Source organism: Stomoxys calcitrans, chromosome 4 (genome assembly GCF_963082655.1).
Source record: "Stomoxys calcitrans chromosome 4, idStoCalc2.1, whole genome shotgun sequence".
NCBI classification, from domain to species: domain Eukaryota; kingdom Metazoa; phylum Arthropoda; class Insecta; order Diptera; family Muscidae; genus Stomoxys; species Stomoxys calcitrans.
In genome coordinates this window covers 182,579,018-182,598,410 of record NC_081555.1, presented here as the reverse complement: position 1 = coordinate 182,598,410, position 19,393 = coordinate 182,579,018, and the positions used below count along the sequence as shown (strand labels likewise).

Here is a 19,393-nt window from a genome sequence, read left to right as displayed (position 1 = left end):
TGAACCATACTTAGCTCAATTGTTGGAAGTAATACAAAAACACTACTTGCAAAGTTTCAGTCAATCGGACGAGAACACGATCGGTTTATATGGCAGCTATATCAAAACATGGATCGATTTGGCCCATTTACAATCCCAACCGACCTAACACTAATAAATAGTATTTGTGCAAGGTTTCAAGCGACTAGCTTTACTCTTTCGAAAGTTACCATGCTTTCGACAGACAGACGGACGGACATGGCTAGATCGACTTAGAACGGTATGACGATCAGGAATATATATACTTCATGGGGTCTTAGACGCATATTTCGAGGTGTTAAAAGCAGAATGACGAAATTAGTATACCTCCATCCTATGATGGAGGATATACAAATCAGAAACACGACGAGACTTCTACATTATTGTTGTTGTAAACTTTTTTCTTTCTTTGCCAACTAATTGATGTCAAATGACCTGGCGGCTAACGTGAATGTAATATTAAACATGCTCTTGTAGATAAAAGTCTGCAGTCTAATATTATTTTAACACTTTTCCTCACTTAAGGTGGGTATTAAGTTTGTGATTTACAGTGAAAATTAATATTTTTTACGATAACTTTAATACATGATTTCATTTATAAGAGAATTTCTTATTATTTGCTCCTTATTATTATTTATGATAAAAATTTAATAAAAGTGTTAAGTTATCTGTGATATTTTTGTAGTTTTTCAAAAAAGTAATCTTGAAAAGTAAAATTTGACTCGTCAATTTCATTAAAGATTTTCGTACATAACACATAAATAAATCATAATTCGCAATCCCATGGCATCCGGTTGTACGTACCGGAATGACCCGATGGATTCCTTCATCGGCATGCGCTGCCACCTCAGTGTACAACACACTGCTATAATAGCAACAACAACAACAACATTATTCGCAAAATGTTTTCAAAAAAATGTTTTCTTGGAGGGAAATAAAAAATTCAAAAAGTAAATTTTAAAATTTTTCAAATATTATTTTACTGCGCTCAAGTCTACGGTCAATGCCAATAGAGCTAAAAAGTTTCTAGTAGAATTTTCGTCCCTTAATCACTATGAGCTCCGTTTTAAAATTGTGTTTCCGAGTCCTTATAATTTTTTATTTCAATTCTGATGTAATTCAAATAATTTTAAATTTAATATTACTAATTATTCTTTAGAAAAGTTTTTCAAACTAACAACCAAAGACTTTTTTGATATAAAGACTTTTTTTAAATAATAATTTTTTTACAGATAAAATTTCAATTAAAATAATAATTCGAGAACTAAGAGAAAATTCATGCAGAATTATATCCTAGAAAAATTTTTGTTAAATGTATGTCTTTCGGAACAATCAGCATTCTTTAAAACAGAATGAAATTTGGTATAAATTCATATTTTTATACCCACTACCGTAGGGTAGGGGGTATATTCATTTAGTCGTTCCGTTTGCAACACATCGAAACTTTATTTTTCACCCGATTTTGCTGAAATTTGAAACAGTAAGTATTTTAAGGCTTCCAGACATATTATAGCTACCATATAGACCGATCTCCCGATAAAGGGTCTGAAGACCATAAAGCTTCATTTATTACCCGATTTCGCTGAAATTTGCAACAGTGGGTTATTTTAAGCCTCTCGACATCTGGCCCAAATATGGTTAAGATCGGACTATATTTAAATATAGCTGTCATATAGACCGATCTCCCGATAAAGGGTCTGAAGGCCATAAAAGCTTACATTTTTATCCAATTTCGCTGAAATTTAAAACAATGTGTTATTTTAAGCCTCCCGACATCTGACCTAAATATGGTTCAGTTCGGACTATATTTAGATTTAGCTGACATATAGACCGATTTCCCGATAAAGGGTTTTAAGGCCATAAACGTTTTATTTTTTATCCGATTTCGCTAAAATTTGAAACAGTGAGTTATTTTTAGCCTCCTGACATCCGACCTTAATATGGTTCAGATCGGACTATATTTAGATATAGCTGCAATATAAACCGATCAGCCGGTAAGGGAATGAAGCCCATTAAAGCTTTATTTATTACCCGATTTCGCTGAAATTTGAAACAGTGAGTTTTTCTGAGCTTGACGATATCCGACCTTAATATGGTTCAGATCGGTTTATAATGGGATATATCTGCCAAAAAGACCAATATTTTGTTCTGCAAAATTTAAATAGTGACATATATATTAGACCACTCAATGTCCGTGCCGAATTTGGGTGCATAAGTTATCCAATTTTCACCGGATTGTGACGAAATGGGGTTTGCAGATATACCCGAGGTGGTGGATATCCAAAGTTCGGGCTGGCCGAACTTAATGCCTTTTTATTTGTTTGCATATTCATTCAAGAACTTAATCTGCGTATAGAAAAGATATGAATTTGCAAAATTTCAACTGAATACCTCAATTTTTAAAGGCTGCCGTGTGATTATATCTGAAGGACGGACAGACATACGGACATCGTTTGACCATCTTCTTCTTCGGCTTATTTCTGAAATCAAAACCATGTTATGTTCCCTTTCTATTGGTTTTAAGCCCGTATAGTAGGCCCCAAATTAAGACTTTATAAACTTAAGCGCCTTCTGGCATTATCCATTATAATGAAATGTCGTTTTATTATGGCTTTAATTTATATTTTTAAATCAATTATGTTAAACTTGAGCTTGTAGAAGAAGATAGCACTATCAATTTGATTTGTCAAAAAAATATGTATGTAATTTCTTTCCACGTGCAGAAATTTTGGATATGGAACAAATTTTTTTTTTAGTTGACATGGAACATACTTACATCGCAATATTAAGAAAACTAACAGCAACCCCAGCAAGATAACATAAGGCCGACGATGTATTGAATATTCTTTTGTGAATTATTTTTGATATATTTTCAAAGCAAGGCTCATGAGGCTGATATCATTTTGGGTATAGTAAAAGTTGATTTCAACCTGTCTGTTGGGCATTGGCCAGTGTCGAAAATATAGTTAGACGAGTCTAACTAAAATTTGTATGCTAGTCTCATCTATAAAATTAAGTGTTTAGTTTGGCATTGGGACGCACTTAACTTCCCATTTTGTAATGGGTTCCCCATTCAGTTCCTGTTCCTGCATAAAATTTTTCACGGATTCATTTCACTATTCAGTCTCTTCAGATGTTGTTTCCGTCGGTCAGGTAAAAAATAGCAACATTTTTGTCGTCAAATAGAACTGAATGGTTCGGGTTTGTGGGTCTGCGGATTCCTGCAGCTTCTTTAAGTTTTTTTATGAAGGTTAAATTGATCATGTCGCTTCTGCAATTCTTTGCTACTCGGATCGCCGGCTAAGAAATCCAGAAGTCCGGACTGGCGGTTTAAGAAGAGTGGAGCGGACATGTTCTCATTTCGTTCCTCTAAGAAAAATATCAGTATCTCAAAATAGGCACCTTTACGAAAAATTTTAAAGCCTTTCAGGAGAAGGCTCAAAATGGACTCCAAAGACCAAAAAGCTGCGGTGATGGCATCATACAGTAGCATAATGTCCGCCCCTCCTATAGGTGTGGGTGCCTTGGCATTTGTAGTCGAGAGTAATGCTGCAAGCGCACAACCAGACGTCAGACTGACTAATGAGGAAGAGACGGATTATCTAGAGTGAAGCACAGTTCGTCCCCAGTCTTTAAGTAAAGGTGGTGTTTCAGAGATTCATATTCCGACAGATACAGTGAAGCAGTCATCAATACCGAATGGAGAGATAAGGATGACGGTATAATTGAGCGAGAGCTTCGCTAAGCTCGCAAGAAGACTGAGAAAGCAATCCAGAGCACGACGTAGGAGACAGAGGCGTATGCGCCGGTAGCGCAATTGAGCGAAAGTGCAGGATGGTGTTAGGGATTAAACTGACAATTCAGGCACTTCTACGAAGCTGGAAAGAGAATCAGATCCTCTGAAGAGCATAACACTGCTAAAATGCTGAAGAAAGGTTCCCCGCTTACAGGTACTCCAGGAGGACCATGCCAGCCCTCCCGCAATGGAGACCCCAGACAGTGTCCTGCGGAGAGAGACAAAGTCGGAACAGGGACAAAGAAAGCCAGCAGGGACCCTGAGTCTTCATGGAGGACTGTGATTTGACTTCCAAAAGGGCCACACAGCCATCACGGAAGGGGAAGATGGTCGCTGAAAAAGGGAAGATGGTCGCTGAAAAAGGCACGTTCTCTGAGTCTTTATGGAGGCCTGTGACTTGACTTTCAAAAGAACGACACATCACGGAAGGGGAAGATGGTCGCAGAAAAAGGTAAGGATCCGCCGTCTTACGCCAGAGTGGCAAGGAAACACATCATAGATGAGATAACTTATGCAATTATCAATATAGGCAGTGCATCCGGTAGGATTCCACCGGATCATAGGTCTCGAGTGGAGGATCTGGTTAACGAGCGGAATTCTGAAGAGAATATGGGGGATATCTTTAGGCTGTGCTTTGCGTCAGCAGAATGTGTTTTTAAGATTGCGTATGTTGCGTGGAAAAGAAAAGTGTAAAAAAGAAATAAAAGTACCAAGGTTTTAGTTTTATATTAAGGTTTTTACTGTAGTAAATTATTTTACCTTTAAAACAATTGGATGTTTGGAGTACACCGTCTTTCAAACGAGTGTCAACATAAAAACAAACGAACGATCAGGACAGGGAATCTTCATTACTTGTCAGGATGTAATAACGAGGAGTTAATAAGATGTGCAGTATGCGAATATACATTACGTACCGATCAACTGTACGATTTGAACTTAAACAGTATTGATGCCAGTCAGTAAGCTCCTCGGAAGTATCCACACTCCCGGGGGTGCAAAGCTCGATCTGGTGAGAAACATGAACATCCCCCAGTTCACAAAGGTAACAGTCTTCACAAGGGAAGCGGCAGTAAATTCTCGGCGGAACGCATGTTGGGTTTCATAGGCAAGTAAAACCAAGGTTTGACCGCAGAGAAATGAGAGGTATTACACAGGAAGACGAAGGAGGAAGGAAGACTCCTTGTGGTGGGCATTGATCAAGTCTCCGTGACAAGTTTTACAAAGACTTAACGCATGGCGCACTTTTCAAGATTGGAAAGATTAGGAAAGCCAAAGATTCTCATATTGAGACATCATGCCATGTAGTGGCAGGTGATTCAATACCACCTAACGAACAGTGGGCTGGCGACAAGACCATCGCCGACTGTCACAAAAATGGGAAGACTAGGACAAGCGAAGATCCTAAGCAAGAAACTCAGCACAGACTAACGAACAAGGATCCAACCAAGGAACCATCACAGTCTTTCTCCACATTCGGAAGACTGGGATAGGCAAAAAAATTGAAAATTTTGCCAATGAACAGGAACAGAGCAAATTTTTCACATATCAATGAGTGCAGTCCAATTCAAGTTTAAGCTCAATGATAAGGGGCCTCCTTTTTATAGCCGAGTCCGAATGGCGTGCCTTAGTGCAACACCTCTTTGGAGAGAAGTTTCACATGGCATAGTTCCTCATTACCTCATTTCCCCTCCTGCCAGCATTAGGAGGGGAAAACCAACGCCGAAAAGTTTTTCTGATGGTATCGCCGAGATTCGAACCCAGGCGTTCAGCGTCATAGGCGGACATGCTAACCTCTGTGCTACGGTGGCCTCCCTGATAGACTAGGATAGGCAAAGATCCTAATATTCTCAAACAGCCTAACGATCAGGGAACTGACGAGGGAAACATCATCTATTCCCAAGAAGACCATTTACTTCAGATTTGGAAGCCTAGGATAGGCAAAAATCCTAATATTGGAATATCGGGCAGTTCAGGGACGGGAGACTCAATGAAGGTTTAATAAACAAAGGGTCGATGATGAGACTATCACCACTTTCAAGCAGCCCATTTTCTTGAGGACCAATGATTGAGGTCATCTAGATAAATCTCCACCAGAGTGAGACAGCTACACATGCTCTCATGGAAAAAACCAGCAAGGGCAAAATTCATATTGCCTTAATTCAGTAGTCATGGACAACTCGGAACATAGTTTCTGGACTGAACCATATCAACTACCAATTATTATATGCTAATACTGGTATTCGGCTGAGGACCTGCGTCATTTGCCGAAAAAAAATAAATTATATATTTTCCCCAGAGTTGTCAACGTGGGATGCATCAGCGATGACGCTTGGACACCGCCATCCACGTCGGAACTGCAACGGCTGTTAAGGAAGGCAGGTACTAATGTGGTGCGATGCAAAGTCCCTCTTATTAATGTTGGTACTACCCCACCAACATTAATAAGCAGGGCCAAGTCCTGGCAGAATTCTTGCAGGCGGAGATCCGGGACATCGAGTATGAACATCTTTACGGACAGTAAACTGGCCAACAGGGTAATAACAACCAGGGCGCTTACGTCACGAACAGTCTTGCAGTGTAAGAGGGAGATTAACGCCTTCTCTGAGGATGGCAAGATCCGCATCGATTAGGTGCCGAGCCATAGCGGAGTAAGGGGGAATGAAAAAGATACTAAATGGCAGTGAAGGCCAGAGGACTGCAGTCAATAAACATGGTTAATCCGAAGCCTTTTGGGTCGACGCAGTCCGAACGCACATTAAACTCAGTAGAACAGCGAAACGGTCGGTAGGTTGTCGAAAATCATTTGGGAAAGGTTATGAAACGTTGAAGTATTTTCGATGTCATTGCCTGAACTGAAACAGACAGAATAAAAACACCTATGACTTGGGAGAAGTTTTTACATGGAATAGTACCTCACAAATGTCGCAACCATTAGGAAAGGAAAACCATCTATGAAAATATTTTTCTAAGCTCTAGCTCGTATAAGCATCTAACATTTATGATATCGACCAAATCGGAGAATTACTCGAAAATAGTATCCAAATAACGGTTTTAGTTATGGATTTTTTGTCCATACAACTTGCTATGCAATATGCACAAAACAATGTGCATGCCATGGAAGTGGCATAACTGAAACCCAAAACATTCCTTGGAAAAGAACAGCTGGTGTGAGAAGATGTTGAATTGGGTTACTGTCACACTTATATTGTCAACGCATTGTAGCAATAACTTCGATATAAGTCTGGACTACCAATGTACTGCCCTTGAAGCCTCCAAACCTAAAGGTATCCGACGATGACCTCCTTAACCATGAGGTTAAAACGTACCATACCATGGTTGGTGTTGTGGTAACCTCCGGCTTTTCTTTTCCATTGTAAAAAATTCTACATCATTAAGGTCGTCTCAAAAGAGAAATAAAATGAAAGCCTGTTCGCCACCCTTATGTTTTGGTATGTTACATAAACGTTTTCCATTTTTTTCTTTCGTTTTACCACATTTTTTATTGTTGAGCAAGTTTTCCGATTTTTTAAGCCGTAGACACATGTGCGCCTAACACGCTATTGTAATTTTTGGGAGTATTTTTTATTTTAATTTTGACTGATATAGTCCATTTGTAATCTTCCACCAAGAAGAAGTATCAGACAAAAGCGAAAATGTAAACGAACAAAGAATTTTTTAAATCACCCACCATCCGTCCAGAATAGTATACTAATAGGGGGTTACTAATTTTGTTCATTCATCTCCATCCATCTTGATATTCTGTGCAAGTTTCATGAAAATAGGTTCAGCCATTTTGAGCCTACAGGGAACACAGAAACCAAGAAACAAACAGACAGATAGACAAATAAGAACAGTTTGACTTTTGAACGTACATATATGATATATTTAATCGAAAAGATGTATCACACTGCGGCACGCCGTTCGGACTCGGCTTAAAAAGGAGGCCTCTTATCATTGAGCTCAAACTTGAAACGGACAGCACTCATTGATATGTGAGAACTTTGCCACAGTTTCTTAATGGAATGTTCATGGACAAATTTGCATTTGCGATATTTAAGTTGATCTATGGATGTCTGTCTGTCTGTTTACATAAACTTTCTGTTTCTTTCGAAATATGCAAAAGACCGGATAGCCATTATCCAATACAAGTCAAAGTCTTCCACGCACACTTGTCGGACTACAGTCTGAACTCAAGTTGGTTCATCACCTAAGGCTGCAGCCAGATGCACGCTAATGTTCCCGCATTTAGTATTGGCGTTTTTGAAACGAGATCCTTCCAAGACCCCGTTACTTCATAGCGCACTTTACAACTCTGTGGTTTTCGTCAACAGTCGTTTTGGATGATTGAAATGATTTGTAGATGAAAACAAGTAAAAACGTGCTAAGTTTGGCCGAATCTTGGGAACCCACCATCATTAATTCTGCTAATAGTTTATACAAGCTCAATTTAGTTGAAGGTCATCATTTTATTCTACATAGCAAACTTCTGTCAAACCAATAAAAATTGAAGTTTCCACGAACCAAACAAAGATAATCGAGAGACTAGTTTATATGGGAGCATTATCAGGTTATAGACTGATTTGAACACCGCCTTTCAGCCTTATCGGACAAAAATTGCGATTGTAAGTAAAATCGGTAGATCGTTTTATATGCGAGCTATATCAGGTTACAGACCGATTTGTTTATGTACTTGACACAGTTGATGAAAGTCATAACAGAACGCTATGTGCAAAATTGTAGCTAAATCGGACAAAAATTGCAGTTTCCAGGGGCCCAAGAAGTCAAAAAAGGAGATCGGATTATAGGGGAGCTATATCAGGCTATTGACCGATTTGAACTGTACTCAGCACAGTTGTTGCAAGTTATGACCAAACACTACATGCAAAATTTCATCAAATCGGACGAGAAGTGCGGCTACTAGGTTCTCAAGAAGTCAAATCGGGAGATCGGTTAATATGGGAGCTATATGAAAATCTGAACCGATTTGTCTCATTTGCAACCCCCAACGACCTAATCAAAAGTATCTGTGCAAGTGCAAATTTTAAGCGGCTTGCTGTACGCGTTCGACCGCTACCGTGATTTCCACAGATCGACTCAGAATGTCGAGACTATACAGAATATATATACTTTATGGGGTCGCAGATCAATATTTCGAGGTGCTACAAACGGAATGACTAGATTAGTATACCCCCATCCTATGGTGGTGGGTATTAAAATGGGCATGTTAGTAATCTACTCTCTCTGATTTTACTGGATCTTCTATTGAAATACCAAAGCAATTTTGACATTAACGAAAAAAAAAGCGCCATTTTCGGCCGGGCTGAATCTTATATATCTTCTAGCATGGATGGCACGTGACAAGTTCCTTGAGTAACTTTTTCAAATATATAAGAGCTACATTCATTAAGTTATGAACCGATATAGACCGTACTTGTCATTACTGTTGGATGTCATAAAAAAATATTTACCAACTTTAAAATTTCAGACAAATCAGGTGCTATATCAGGATGTATATCGATTTTGATCATAGTTGGAACGGTTTTTGAAAGTCATAGTAAAACATTACGTCACTCCGTTAATTCGGGCGGAAATTGCGCCTTATTGAGACTCAAAAAGTCTAATTTGAAGATCAGTTTACATGACAGCTTTTGAAGGTTATAGGCCAATTTGGACCATACTAGTCACATGTTTTGGAAGTCATAGCAAGACGCTACGTGAAAATTTTCTGCAAAACCGGGTGATCGATTTATATGGAAGAGTCTAATTTGGGCCATTTACATTGCCACCCGACTCACAGTAATAAGAAGTATTTGTGCAAAATTTCAAGAGCCTTACTCTTCCAAAAATGTTTTTGTGCTTTCGAAAGACAGACGGATGGAAATGGCTTTTCAAACTCCATTTCCAGATGCAGCGAAGAGCATTGGGCCAGCTAATTTTTAAATAGAGCAGTGGATTAATTTAATTATTTCTATACCTCTGATTTTCAGCTTTTGTTAATGTTTGTTACTTCTCCTTTACAGCGTTTTTTGGTTGTTGTTGTTGTTTTAGCCACTTATACACTTTCATTTTGATGTTATTTTTAATGGTTTCAATGAGTTGGCTTTTTCACTTCGACTTGCCATAGCCAAGCAATTTTTTATGTGCTGTTGCTAATTTGATTTTTCTTAATTGAACAAAGATCGGTGCATTGGTGCGCATGACGGATATTAAATGGGAAGGGACTAATGATCATACGCCACAATGTGCATTAATTAAAAACCATGGCATTTCGGTTTGTTGTCTACGAAATCATTCTTTAACGAGGCATGAATATCATAAAATATCAACGATGTTATGAAATTTCGACAATAAACTTATTGTTGGCATAGACCAATGACTTGACGAAGCCCGAAAGAAAATAGTCTAGATGCGTTAAGTCGCACGAACGAGGCGGCAAATCGACTGGGCCATTTTAAGAGATAACACGCTAATCAAACTAACTCTTCAATAAATCGTTTGTAATGTGTGCTGTGTGGCTTATGGCACCGTCCTGTTGAAACTACATATCGTCCAAGTCCAATTCAATTCTGTAGCGTTGTCCGTTCACGGTAACGTGACGATTGGCATCGTCGACGAAGAAGTATGGCCCATTAATGCACCGGCATTCATGTGGATTTTCACCTGACCAATAGCGCATATATTGCTTATTGACGTACCCATTAAGCCATGATGAAAATGTTGAGTTTACTGAATAAGTTGAAAGTGACATTTTATTTATTAATATAAGAGTGCGATCACAAATTGAATAAAGTTGTCAAGTCCCTACTGGAAACCCCCTTATATGGTATACATCAGCCATAACATTGGGGTATACTAATTTCGTTTGTCCATTCCATTTGTAATTTATCGAAATATTGATCTGAGACCCAACAAAGTATGTATAATCTTGATCATTTTTATATCCTTAGTCAATTTAGCCATGTCCGTCCGTCTGTTTGCCGAGGGAGTAAACCTAAGCGCTTAAAATTTTTTACAAATACTTCTTATCAGTGTAGGTCGGTTGGGATTGTAAATGGGGCAAATCTTAATACTACTAAGTTTTCCATGGGAACTCCATTAAGGAACAGGGGAAACTTTTCTCTAATCAATACGTGCAGTCCGATTAAAGTCAAGCTCAATGATGCCGAGTCCGAACAGCGTGCCGCATAGCTACACCACTTGGTAGAGAAGTTTTATCATGGCAGGATACCTAACAAATGTAGCCAGCATTAGTAAGGGTATTCGAACCCGGGATTTGAACCCAGGCGTTCCGTGTCATAGGAACGCATGTTTGAAAATTTTATATATTTACAAATGAATCGAAGATAGACTTTGAAAACGGATGTGGAATGCACAGCGTAGAACTACAAATAGATCGCATAAAGGATCATTGTAGTGTATTTCAGGCGTAGGTCTTTGCGATAATGTTCTATGGAGCGAAAGTCAGACGGAGTCACCGTTGCGCAGAGGTTAGTATGTCCACCTATGACGCTGAACGCCTGGTTTTGAATCCTGACGAGAACTTCAGAAAAATTGTTCAGCGGTGAATATCCTCTCTTAATGCTGGCGACATTTGTGAGGTTCTTTGCCATGTAAAAACTTCTCCCCAAAGAGGTGTCGCACGCCGTTCGGACTTGGCTATAAAAGGGAGGCCATCATTCAGCTTAAACTTGAATCGGACAGCACTTGGTAATATGTGAGAAGTTTGCTCCTGTTCCTTAATGGAATCTTCATGGGCAAATTTGCATTCAGGCGGCGCTAAAGGTTCTTTTTGGTACGAGCATAGGATCTAAAACGTTGCATCGATGTTGGAACTATCTGGAACGACTGTACTGGCAATAGAAGGTGATTGGATCCCTGGTCTCAAAGATGTGGCAGGTAAGGAGAAGACTGATTTTATTGCGTGAGAGGGTGCAAGATTCCATGGTATCCTTAGCAGATATTCACCCTTAACAGATATTACATATCGTATACTGGCTCTCATCCCTCTTAATCTTATTTTCGAAAAGGCCAATTTTCGGATATGGGTGGGCGATTCGAGCACTCTTCTTGCACCATAAAACCTTAAGTTTGGTATATAACTTTGCGGTTGGGTGCGGCTAGGGGGACGCCCCGCCCCGGATCTTGTCAATATGGGATTCAAATGAGAGGTATTTGAGAGTATAAAATAAATATGGTATTCAAGTATGGGATTAAATGTTTGGGTGGCCGCCGAATACCCAAAATTTCCCCAAATCGGACATATTTAACGACCAAGGCAATATAAAGCTCGAATGAACCCGACATTGGTATGCACTTTCGAGACCAAGTGTTTGGGGCCCACTTCACTCTCAAACAGAGCTTATTTATTGAGAATGACCATATGGGACTTGAATAAAATGTATTTGGGAGCAAAATACGAATCTGACGTCTACTTTTAGTATCCCAATAAAATGTCCTAAACCGGGCAAGTTTAGCTGGCGTTGCTCAAATGGAAGGTATTTGGCGAAAGCAAATGTTTGAGGGACCGTCATACTCCCAAGAGATCACCAAACCCGACAAATGTACCGGTCATAGAAATATGGGTCTGAATAAAATGGTGTTAGAGAGTGAAAGAAGACGCAGCGGAGCGGACCCGGTTCAGCTACTTATAACACTATAAAAGAAACAGGCTATAACAAGTAAATATATTAGGCCGGGTCGAATCTTGGGAAAATATCACAATGAATTCTGTAAAAAGTTTCCACAATTCAGCATAATTGAAGACATATAAAGTTTCTGCCAAATAAGCACAAATTGAAGCTTCTAGGGGTAGAAGACTAGTTGGGCGTTCGGTTAAATGGCAGCTATATCAGGTTATATACGATTTGGATTATTCGACATGTTGGAAATCATAACAAAATACTCCGTGCAAAATTTCAGCCAAATCGGATAAAAATTGCGGCTTCCAGGGCCTCAATATATCAAATCGGGGGATCGGTTAATATGGAAGCTATATCGGAATATAGATCAATTTGGGCCGTACAAGGCACGGTAGTTTGAAGTCATGACAAAACACTTTGTGTAAAATTTCAGCCATATCGGATGTTAATTGCGGCTTCCAGATCCTCATGATTTCAAAAGGAGGTCGGTTTATATGGGAGCTATATCCAAATCTGAAGCCATAAGGCCCATTTGGTCATTCATGAAAATTGCAGGAATCATTGGGCGACGCCGGCTAAACTTCCAAGATCGAAGAGAGAAAAGCTATTTTTGATAAGAAAAGAAAAAAGAAATCATAATTCGTCACACTATGGCCCGGCGGGTACCTAAATATCTAATGGCTGGTAATATCTACATCCAAGCTAACCCAACCTAGGGGTAAATGACGAATATGACAATGCCAAATGGATGAGGGCAGCTCACCTCAAAAAAACTCCCAAGGTAACATATGGCGCCATAGGGACCATATGGGGTCCAAATAAATGGTGTTCAGGAATAGAGGAGGAGGAGGATTATTACCAAATGCCACCAAAAAAAAAAACTCATAAGTATATGGGACGATTTGCACAATACGTAACTCGAATGATATATCTTTGAGAGAAGAGAACGAATCTGATAAAAATATTTCCATTGAAATGGAAGTAGAATACGAAAATTATAAAAAAAATATAGGGCAAAACTCCGCAAAGGCCATGCATATCTTTTGGGAAGATATGGAATTTAAATGAAAGGTTTTTGGGAGTCGACTTTCGAATGCAGGTCAATCGGACAATATGCGATTAAATGAAACGACTTTAGGTGTATAGTAGGCATTTGATATACGCATTCGGGAAATCGGCAAAAAAAGCTTTCAAATTGACATGGAAGCCGACCGGGAAAATATAGAACTCAAAATAAGGATCTTTGAGGGTAAAGTATAAGGTGAAGTCAGTAAACACCCTGAAACACTCTGAGCACAGACTTTCAAATTTTTAAAGAAATACTTTTTTATTTTTAAAGGTTGAGCGAAGGATTTATTGGCGCCTTTAAAAAAATAATGGCCATCACGTTCCTGCGACAATCGGTCTTATGGATCGGTATGACCTTCGCCATTATCAGCAGCTTGATGAGGATTGCCACCTTTACATGCGTATACGGCTACTACAACAACAACCTACCAAATGGACATATAGAGATGTTGTATAGCCCCTGTGTGTTCTATGCTTATATACCAGAATAAAGCGAGCCATGAAGTGTGGGCCAGCAGACAGGAGGCCCAGGGAAAACACGATAGTGCCGATGAGGGGGCCTCACCAACCTCAGAGACTGATCTGCCTGTGTATCTGGCAAATTCAATTTCGCCCATGAACATTCCACTAAGGAACAGGGGCTAACTTCTCACATATCAATGAATGCAGTCCGATTCATGTTTAAGCTCAATGATAAGGGGCCTCCTTATTATAGCCGAGTCCGAACGGCATGCCGCAGTGTGACACGTCATTGGAGAGAAGTTTTACATGACATAGTACCTCACAAATGTTGCCAGCATTAGGAGGGGAAAACCAGCGCTGAAAATTTTTTCTTATTGTCTCGCCAGGATTTGGACCCAGGCGTTCAGCGTCAGCCTCTGCGCTACGGTGGCCATTTAATTCCAGTTATATTCATTCTCATGGTCAAACAGCCCGTATCTATATGCTTTGGGAGATTAATAAAAAATAAATAAACTCTTGTTATAGACTATAACTTTGTCTAGGCACGGGATTTGCCGTAAATAGGAAAATTAGATCAAGCTCCCACACAAACCGATTTCCGTGTTGATTTTTTGAGCCCCTACAGGGAGAAATTATTATCCGAATTGGTTTAAATTTTATACACTGCCCTCTCCTGTGACCACCAACATCAACACCGAGTATACTACGGCCCATAATCCGATATAGGTCTCATATAAATTGATCTGCCAATTATACTTCTTGAGCTCCTAGATGATGCATATTTTATATGATTTGGCTTATTTCTGCTATTACCTCCAATATCCAATCAAAGCTAGAATTGATCCATTATTTTATTTAGCTCCCATATAAATCGATCATAAATTTAACATCAACAGATCAATTCGAGTTATAGGTTTATAGTGAATAAGAATATCGAATAAGAATTGCGCCATCTAGGAGCTCAATCGGGAGATCGGTTTATGTGGGAGTTGAGTCCGATTTGAACCATAATTGGCGTGGATGTTGATGAACATAAAGAAGTCAGTGCTCATAATTTTAGCTCTAGGGGCTCAATAAGTCTTCTCGAAGATCGGTATGACAGATGGACGAACGGACATTGTAACATCGACTCTGAATGTCAAGACGATCATCAATATTGCTAGGTGTTACAAGCGGAATGACTAGATTAGTATAATCCTATTGTATGATTGTCTGTGCCTCTATCTCACTCGGCTACGTCTTCTTTGGCACGAACTAGTTCGCCGGGGGTGGATTATTCCAAGATAGTTACACAGCATCCCGTATTACACAAGCATCGTTCCAGTTCCCATAGAACAAATCAAGCACGGCTTTGACAAATTGACCACATTCGTCCTTAAAAGTGAATCAACACACATGCGCATGTTGTCAGATCAATCGCAACGTCGACACGTGTTCACATTCTGACAACATCTAGCGCACAGTTTTTTAAAAGATTGAAAAAGATTTTTGTGTGCTGCTGAGTATCGAACCTATGTTCCATCCATCCCCTTGAATGTTAAGAAACGCCTTACCACATTGCACCACTATTTCCAACAACGCTTGTGTATAATGATGATAACATTTGTGATATCATTTGTGCATGATTATGCAACGTCTTTTTTCTATCAGTGCGATCACATTGGTTCATAAATTTGGCAAGCTCACACCTAGAAAATAGAACCCCTAATTAACTCCTATTTAATCTAAGGTACCGTATTAATTTTTTCCCTTCCATCCTATGCTGCATCAAATATATGAAAAATTAAAACAAATCGCTATGTTTTTGAAAATTGAATGCCCGTAGCTTAAGGTAAGCTTGTCATCGATCATATGGACTCCAAATTTTGTTAGCGTCGTTTTAATGCACTCACAGTCGCTGCTTTCTGCGATTTATTGCCTCTAACACCGGTTATTGGTCTAATATTGGTCAATGTGCAATGATTTGATATCCGTCGAGATTCGTGCGGCACAGTACCTCACAAATGCTGGCGACATTTGTGAGGTACTGTGCCATTTAAAAACATTTTCCCAAAGGGGAGATACTTTATCAGCCTTACAGCAGAGGTCATAGGCTTTTCTTAATTTCATAAAAACAATCTCTAATTCTCATCCTCATGTTTTTTTCAGCGCAATTAAGGCAAAAAGAATGATGCAATCGAACAACCGGCTCTAGTAGACATAACAAAGAAACAATGTGTCTAAGCAGAGTTTTAGTCTAAGAAGAGTAATAAAGCGAAGCCATATCTTGATTGCCCACGATCACCATCTTCAAGAACCATAAGGAAGTGGTCGTGGAAGCACTTGGAACATTTGTGAAAAAAGTATCCAGTAGACGCAGTCATCTCTGAAAAAGACGATATATTGTATAGGTAAATGTTTTGTTCCTATGACCCAATTTTGAAGATCCAAGCTATGGTACATGGGGATAATAGGAAACGTTATTCCCAGTTCAAAGAACAGTAATCCCAGATAAATGGTTTTGCAAAGTAATAAATTTCTTGAACCATCTGGTTCCATGAATGATTGTGGCATCTCTGCTCGCCCAACGAGCAAAACGAACAACAACTACGAGAACAAAGATTGTGTTTTTAGCCATGGCTTTGCCTGCTGGTGCTGCTGCTGTTGTTGGTGGTGGTGGTGGTGCTGATGTAGCGATTCGTATGCCAAGGACAGAGCTCAAAGCTCATTACATCGTGTATAACAAATATCGATGCATGTCAGTGTGTGTGTGTGTGTGTGTCTGGTGTAACGTTTGTGTTCGAGGCTGTGTCGGTATGTCTATGTGCTGCAAAGTGTAAGGCTGTAGAAATAAAAAGCAAAAAAAAAAAACTAGAGAACATTATCATTGAAATGTTTGTTGTTCGACGATGCTTCGTCTTTTCTGTTTTCGTGCTTTTCGAACAGCATTTTGCCATTTGGACAAATTCGTGAATGTACTCACAAAAACTCACACGCGCATAAAAACACTCCCAAGCGAACATGTGTTTGTTTTGTCTGTGTGTGTGTGTGTGTGTGTGTGAATGATTTCAAATGAAGTGCTAGATAAGGACAAAAGGGAAAAAAATCGAAGAAATAACTTTGTCCAATACTCGCAAAGGCACTTCCTATGAACGGTAAAAGGCAAAGAGTGACCTGTATTAGTGGAAACATTGTTCGTGGACTGCGGCAAGGCAAGGCAAGGCGAGACAAAGCAGAAGGATGCTCAGATTCGTCGAAATCACGAACTCTAATTAAGAGACGAAGTAAAAGTTATGCTGATACATTCACACGTATCAACGCAGACTCAAATATTCGATGTTCTATGAAGTGTTGGCCGAATGGTCCTTTTGGTATTCTCTGATAGTCGCAGTCGTCGTCGTCATCGTTGTTGTGATTCGCTTTGGTTCAGTTTGGTTCGGCTCTATTGTGTATGTTCATTGATGATTTTCAAATTTTTGGAGGAGCATTCTTGTGAATGCTATTTAGAATAAAGGTTTTCTGTGGTGTCTAAGGTCGTGTGGGGACAACAGGGAGAAGGGTAACAATACAAATGCGAGAGAGTGAGTGTGAGAGAGAGAGAGCTTCTCTACTGACTTGCTATTGAGATGTAGATAGAGAGAGAGAGAGTTTAGTTTGTAATGGTATTTTGCCAAAACTTACCCAAACGCACGAAAATCGCTAAAACAAACGATTTAAACATATTCCTTTAGGTATTGCGTTGTTTTGTTGTTTTGATAGCCACAACGGTTATATCGTTGTTGGCTGTTGCTGCTGCTTGTGATGATGATGTTGCTGTTGTTGTCTAAGTCTTAGTCGTATAATCGTCGCAAGGAACATTTATCACAAAAAGTGCCTTCTGGACCAAATGGCTGGCTAACTGACTGGCTGTCTGCCTGGCTGACTTACGGCCTGCGTCGATGGGAAGGATGGGGTTTCTGGGGGTGGGAGGAGGGTAAGATCGGTACGAGACCGAGCCTTGTAGTGTTGGGTGGGAGCTGGTGAATGAAGAAGGATGGCCTGGACAGGCGACTAATGGGAGGGGGTTGGTTGGTGGTCCTTTGCCTTGCCTTCTTTGGCTTGGCTTCACACTGCTCCTTGGGTTTGCTCTTTATGTTGTGTGTGTATACGCGTTTTCTTTTTTTTTTTTGGAAACTCCAACAACTGCGTGCACAGATGTGTGGGTGTTTTAAAATCTAATTGTTCGCCTTTTGTCGTTTTTGTTGTTGTTACAAAATAACACACAATTATACAATGGCATCGATAGATATTTGCGTAGTTGAATTTCTCTTTTTTTTTTCTTGTACTTTTCTTTAGAGTCTAATGTGGGTTTTTGCCGATTTTTGGATTTTCTTTTAGGTAAGATGCGAGTGAATTTTTAATTCAATCGGCATTTACCCTTTGCGCCTTCTTTTATAACCTCGTTGCGTCATTTTATAAACTCGAAATAATTCGCATTTACATTTTCACACATTTTGATGGGTTATTTGAGATCGTAGCGGGGGCGATGCTGCGAAGGGCTCGCGGTCTGGCTGGAAGGACTGGTTGGCCGCTTCTCCTTTTAGTTTAAATTGTGGTATTTTTAAAATCACATTGAGCTTTACAAGCCCACAATTCCCAGGCTTCGGTTAAACACCACACACACATTTACACCGAGTCATTTCTCACAATGGGTATGTGTGACTGTGTGCGTTCTGTATGTACGTAGCAATGAGAGTGTGCACCAAAAGGAAAGGTTGCTGCTGCTGCTGCTGTTGGTAGTGGTGGTGGTGGTGGTGGTGGTGGTATTGGTGCTGTTGGTGTTGCTTTCGGTGTTCGTTGTTGCTGCTACTCCTGTATGTACATCTATATATCCTGCACACTAAGGGCGTGTGCTTCTCAATAATTTAGTTTTTTTTTCTTCCTTCGGTTTCTTTTTCTTTTCGACGAAGACTTGATAAATTTACCTAAATTCAAAGAATAAGAATTTTAACAATTCTTCACGATTTTCACTCAGATCATGGCATTTCGCTCATTTGCCCATGAGCCTGTGATTTTAATTTCGCACTTCACTTTCAATTCTAGGCATTTTTATTTCTTTTTTGCACAGCACAAAACTTCAATGGAACAACTTTTTTTCTGTACACTTTTTTCTTTGCTTCTTACAAGTTGGAAATTTTACCCAAAAAAATTCACCCAGAAGCAGCTGCTGTTGCAATTACTAATTTAATTCAATTTGCCAATGCTCAGGCGATCTTTTTTCTTTGGGAAAATTCACAAACATTCCGTTTTGGGCTAGGCAATTTTCTTTAAAATAGCCACATACTCTTTGTGTTTTAGGGTTTTGCAGGATTTCGGATTTTCCGTATTCACATTTCGGTTTGCACGACTTTCGTTTGTAACTCACGGATAACAATTGAATCTTTTGTGAAAA

The 19,393-nt window shown here is 39.5% G+C and overlaps 1 protein-coding gene across 1 annotated transcript in view; it reads right to left on the bottom strand.

Moving 5' to 3' along the window:
• LOC106095887 (low-density lipoprotein receptor-related protein 4) overlaps nt 1-17,977 on the bottom strand; it is a 42,390-nt gene extending 24,413 nt beyond the window's left edge. The window contains exon 1 of the mRNA XM_059366883.1: nt 17,644-17,977. Within this exon, the coding sequence (XP_059222866.1) occupies nt 17,644-17,683 (40 nt within the window). The 5' untranslated portion in view covers nt 17,684-17,977. The remainder of the gene's footprint in view (nt 1-17,643) is intronic.
• Nucleotides 17,978-19,393: the final 1,416 nt, after the last annotated feature.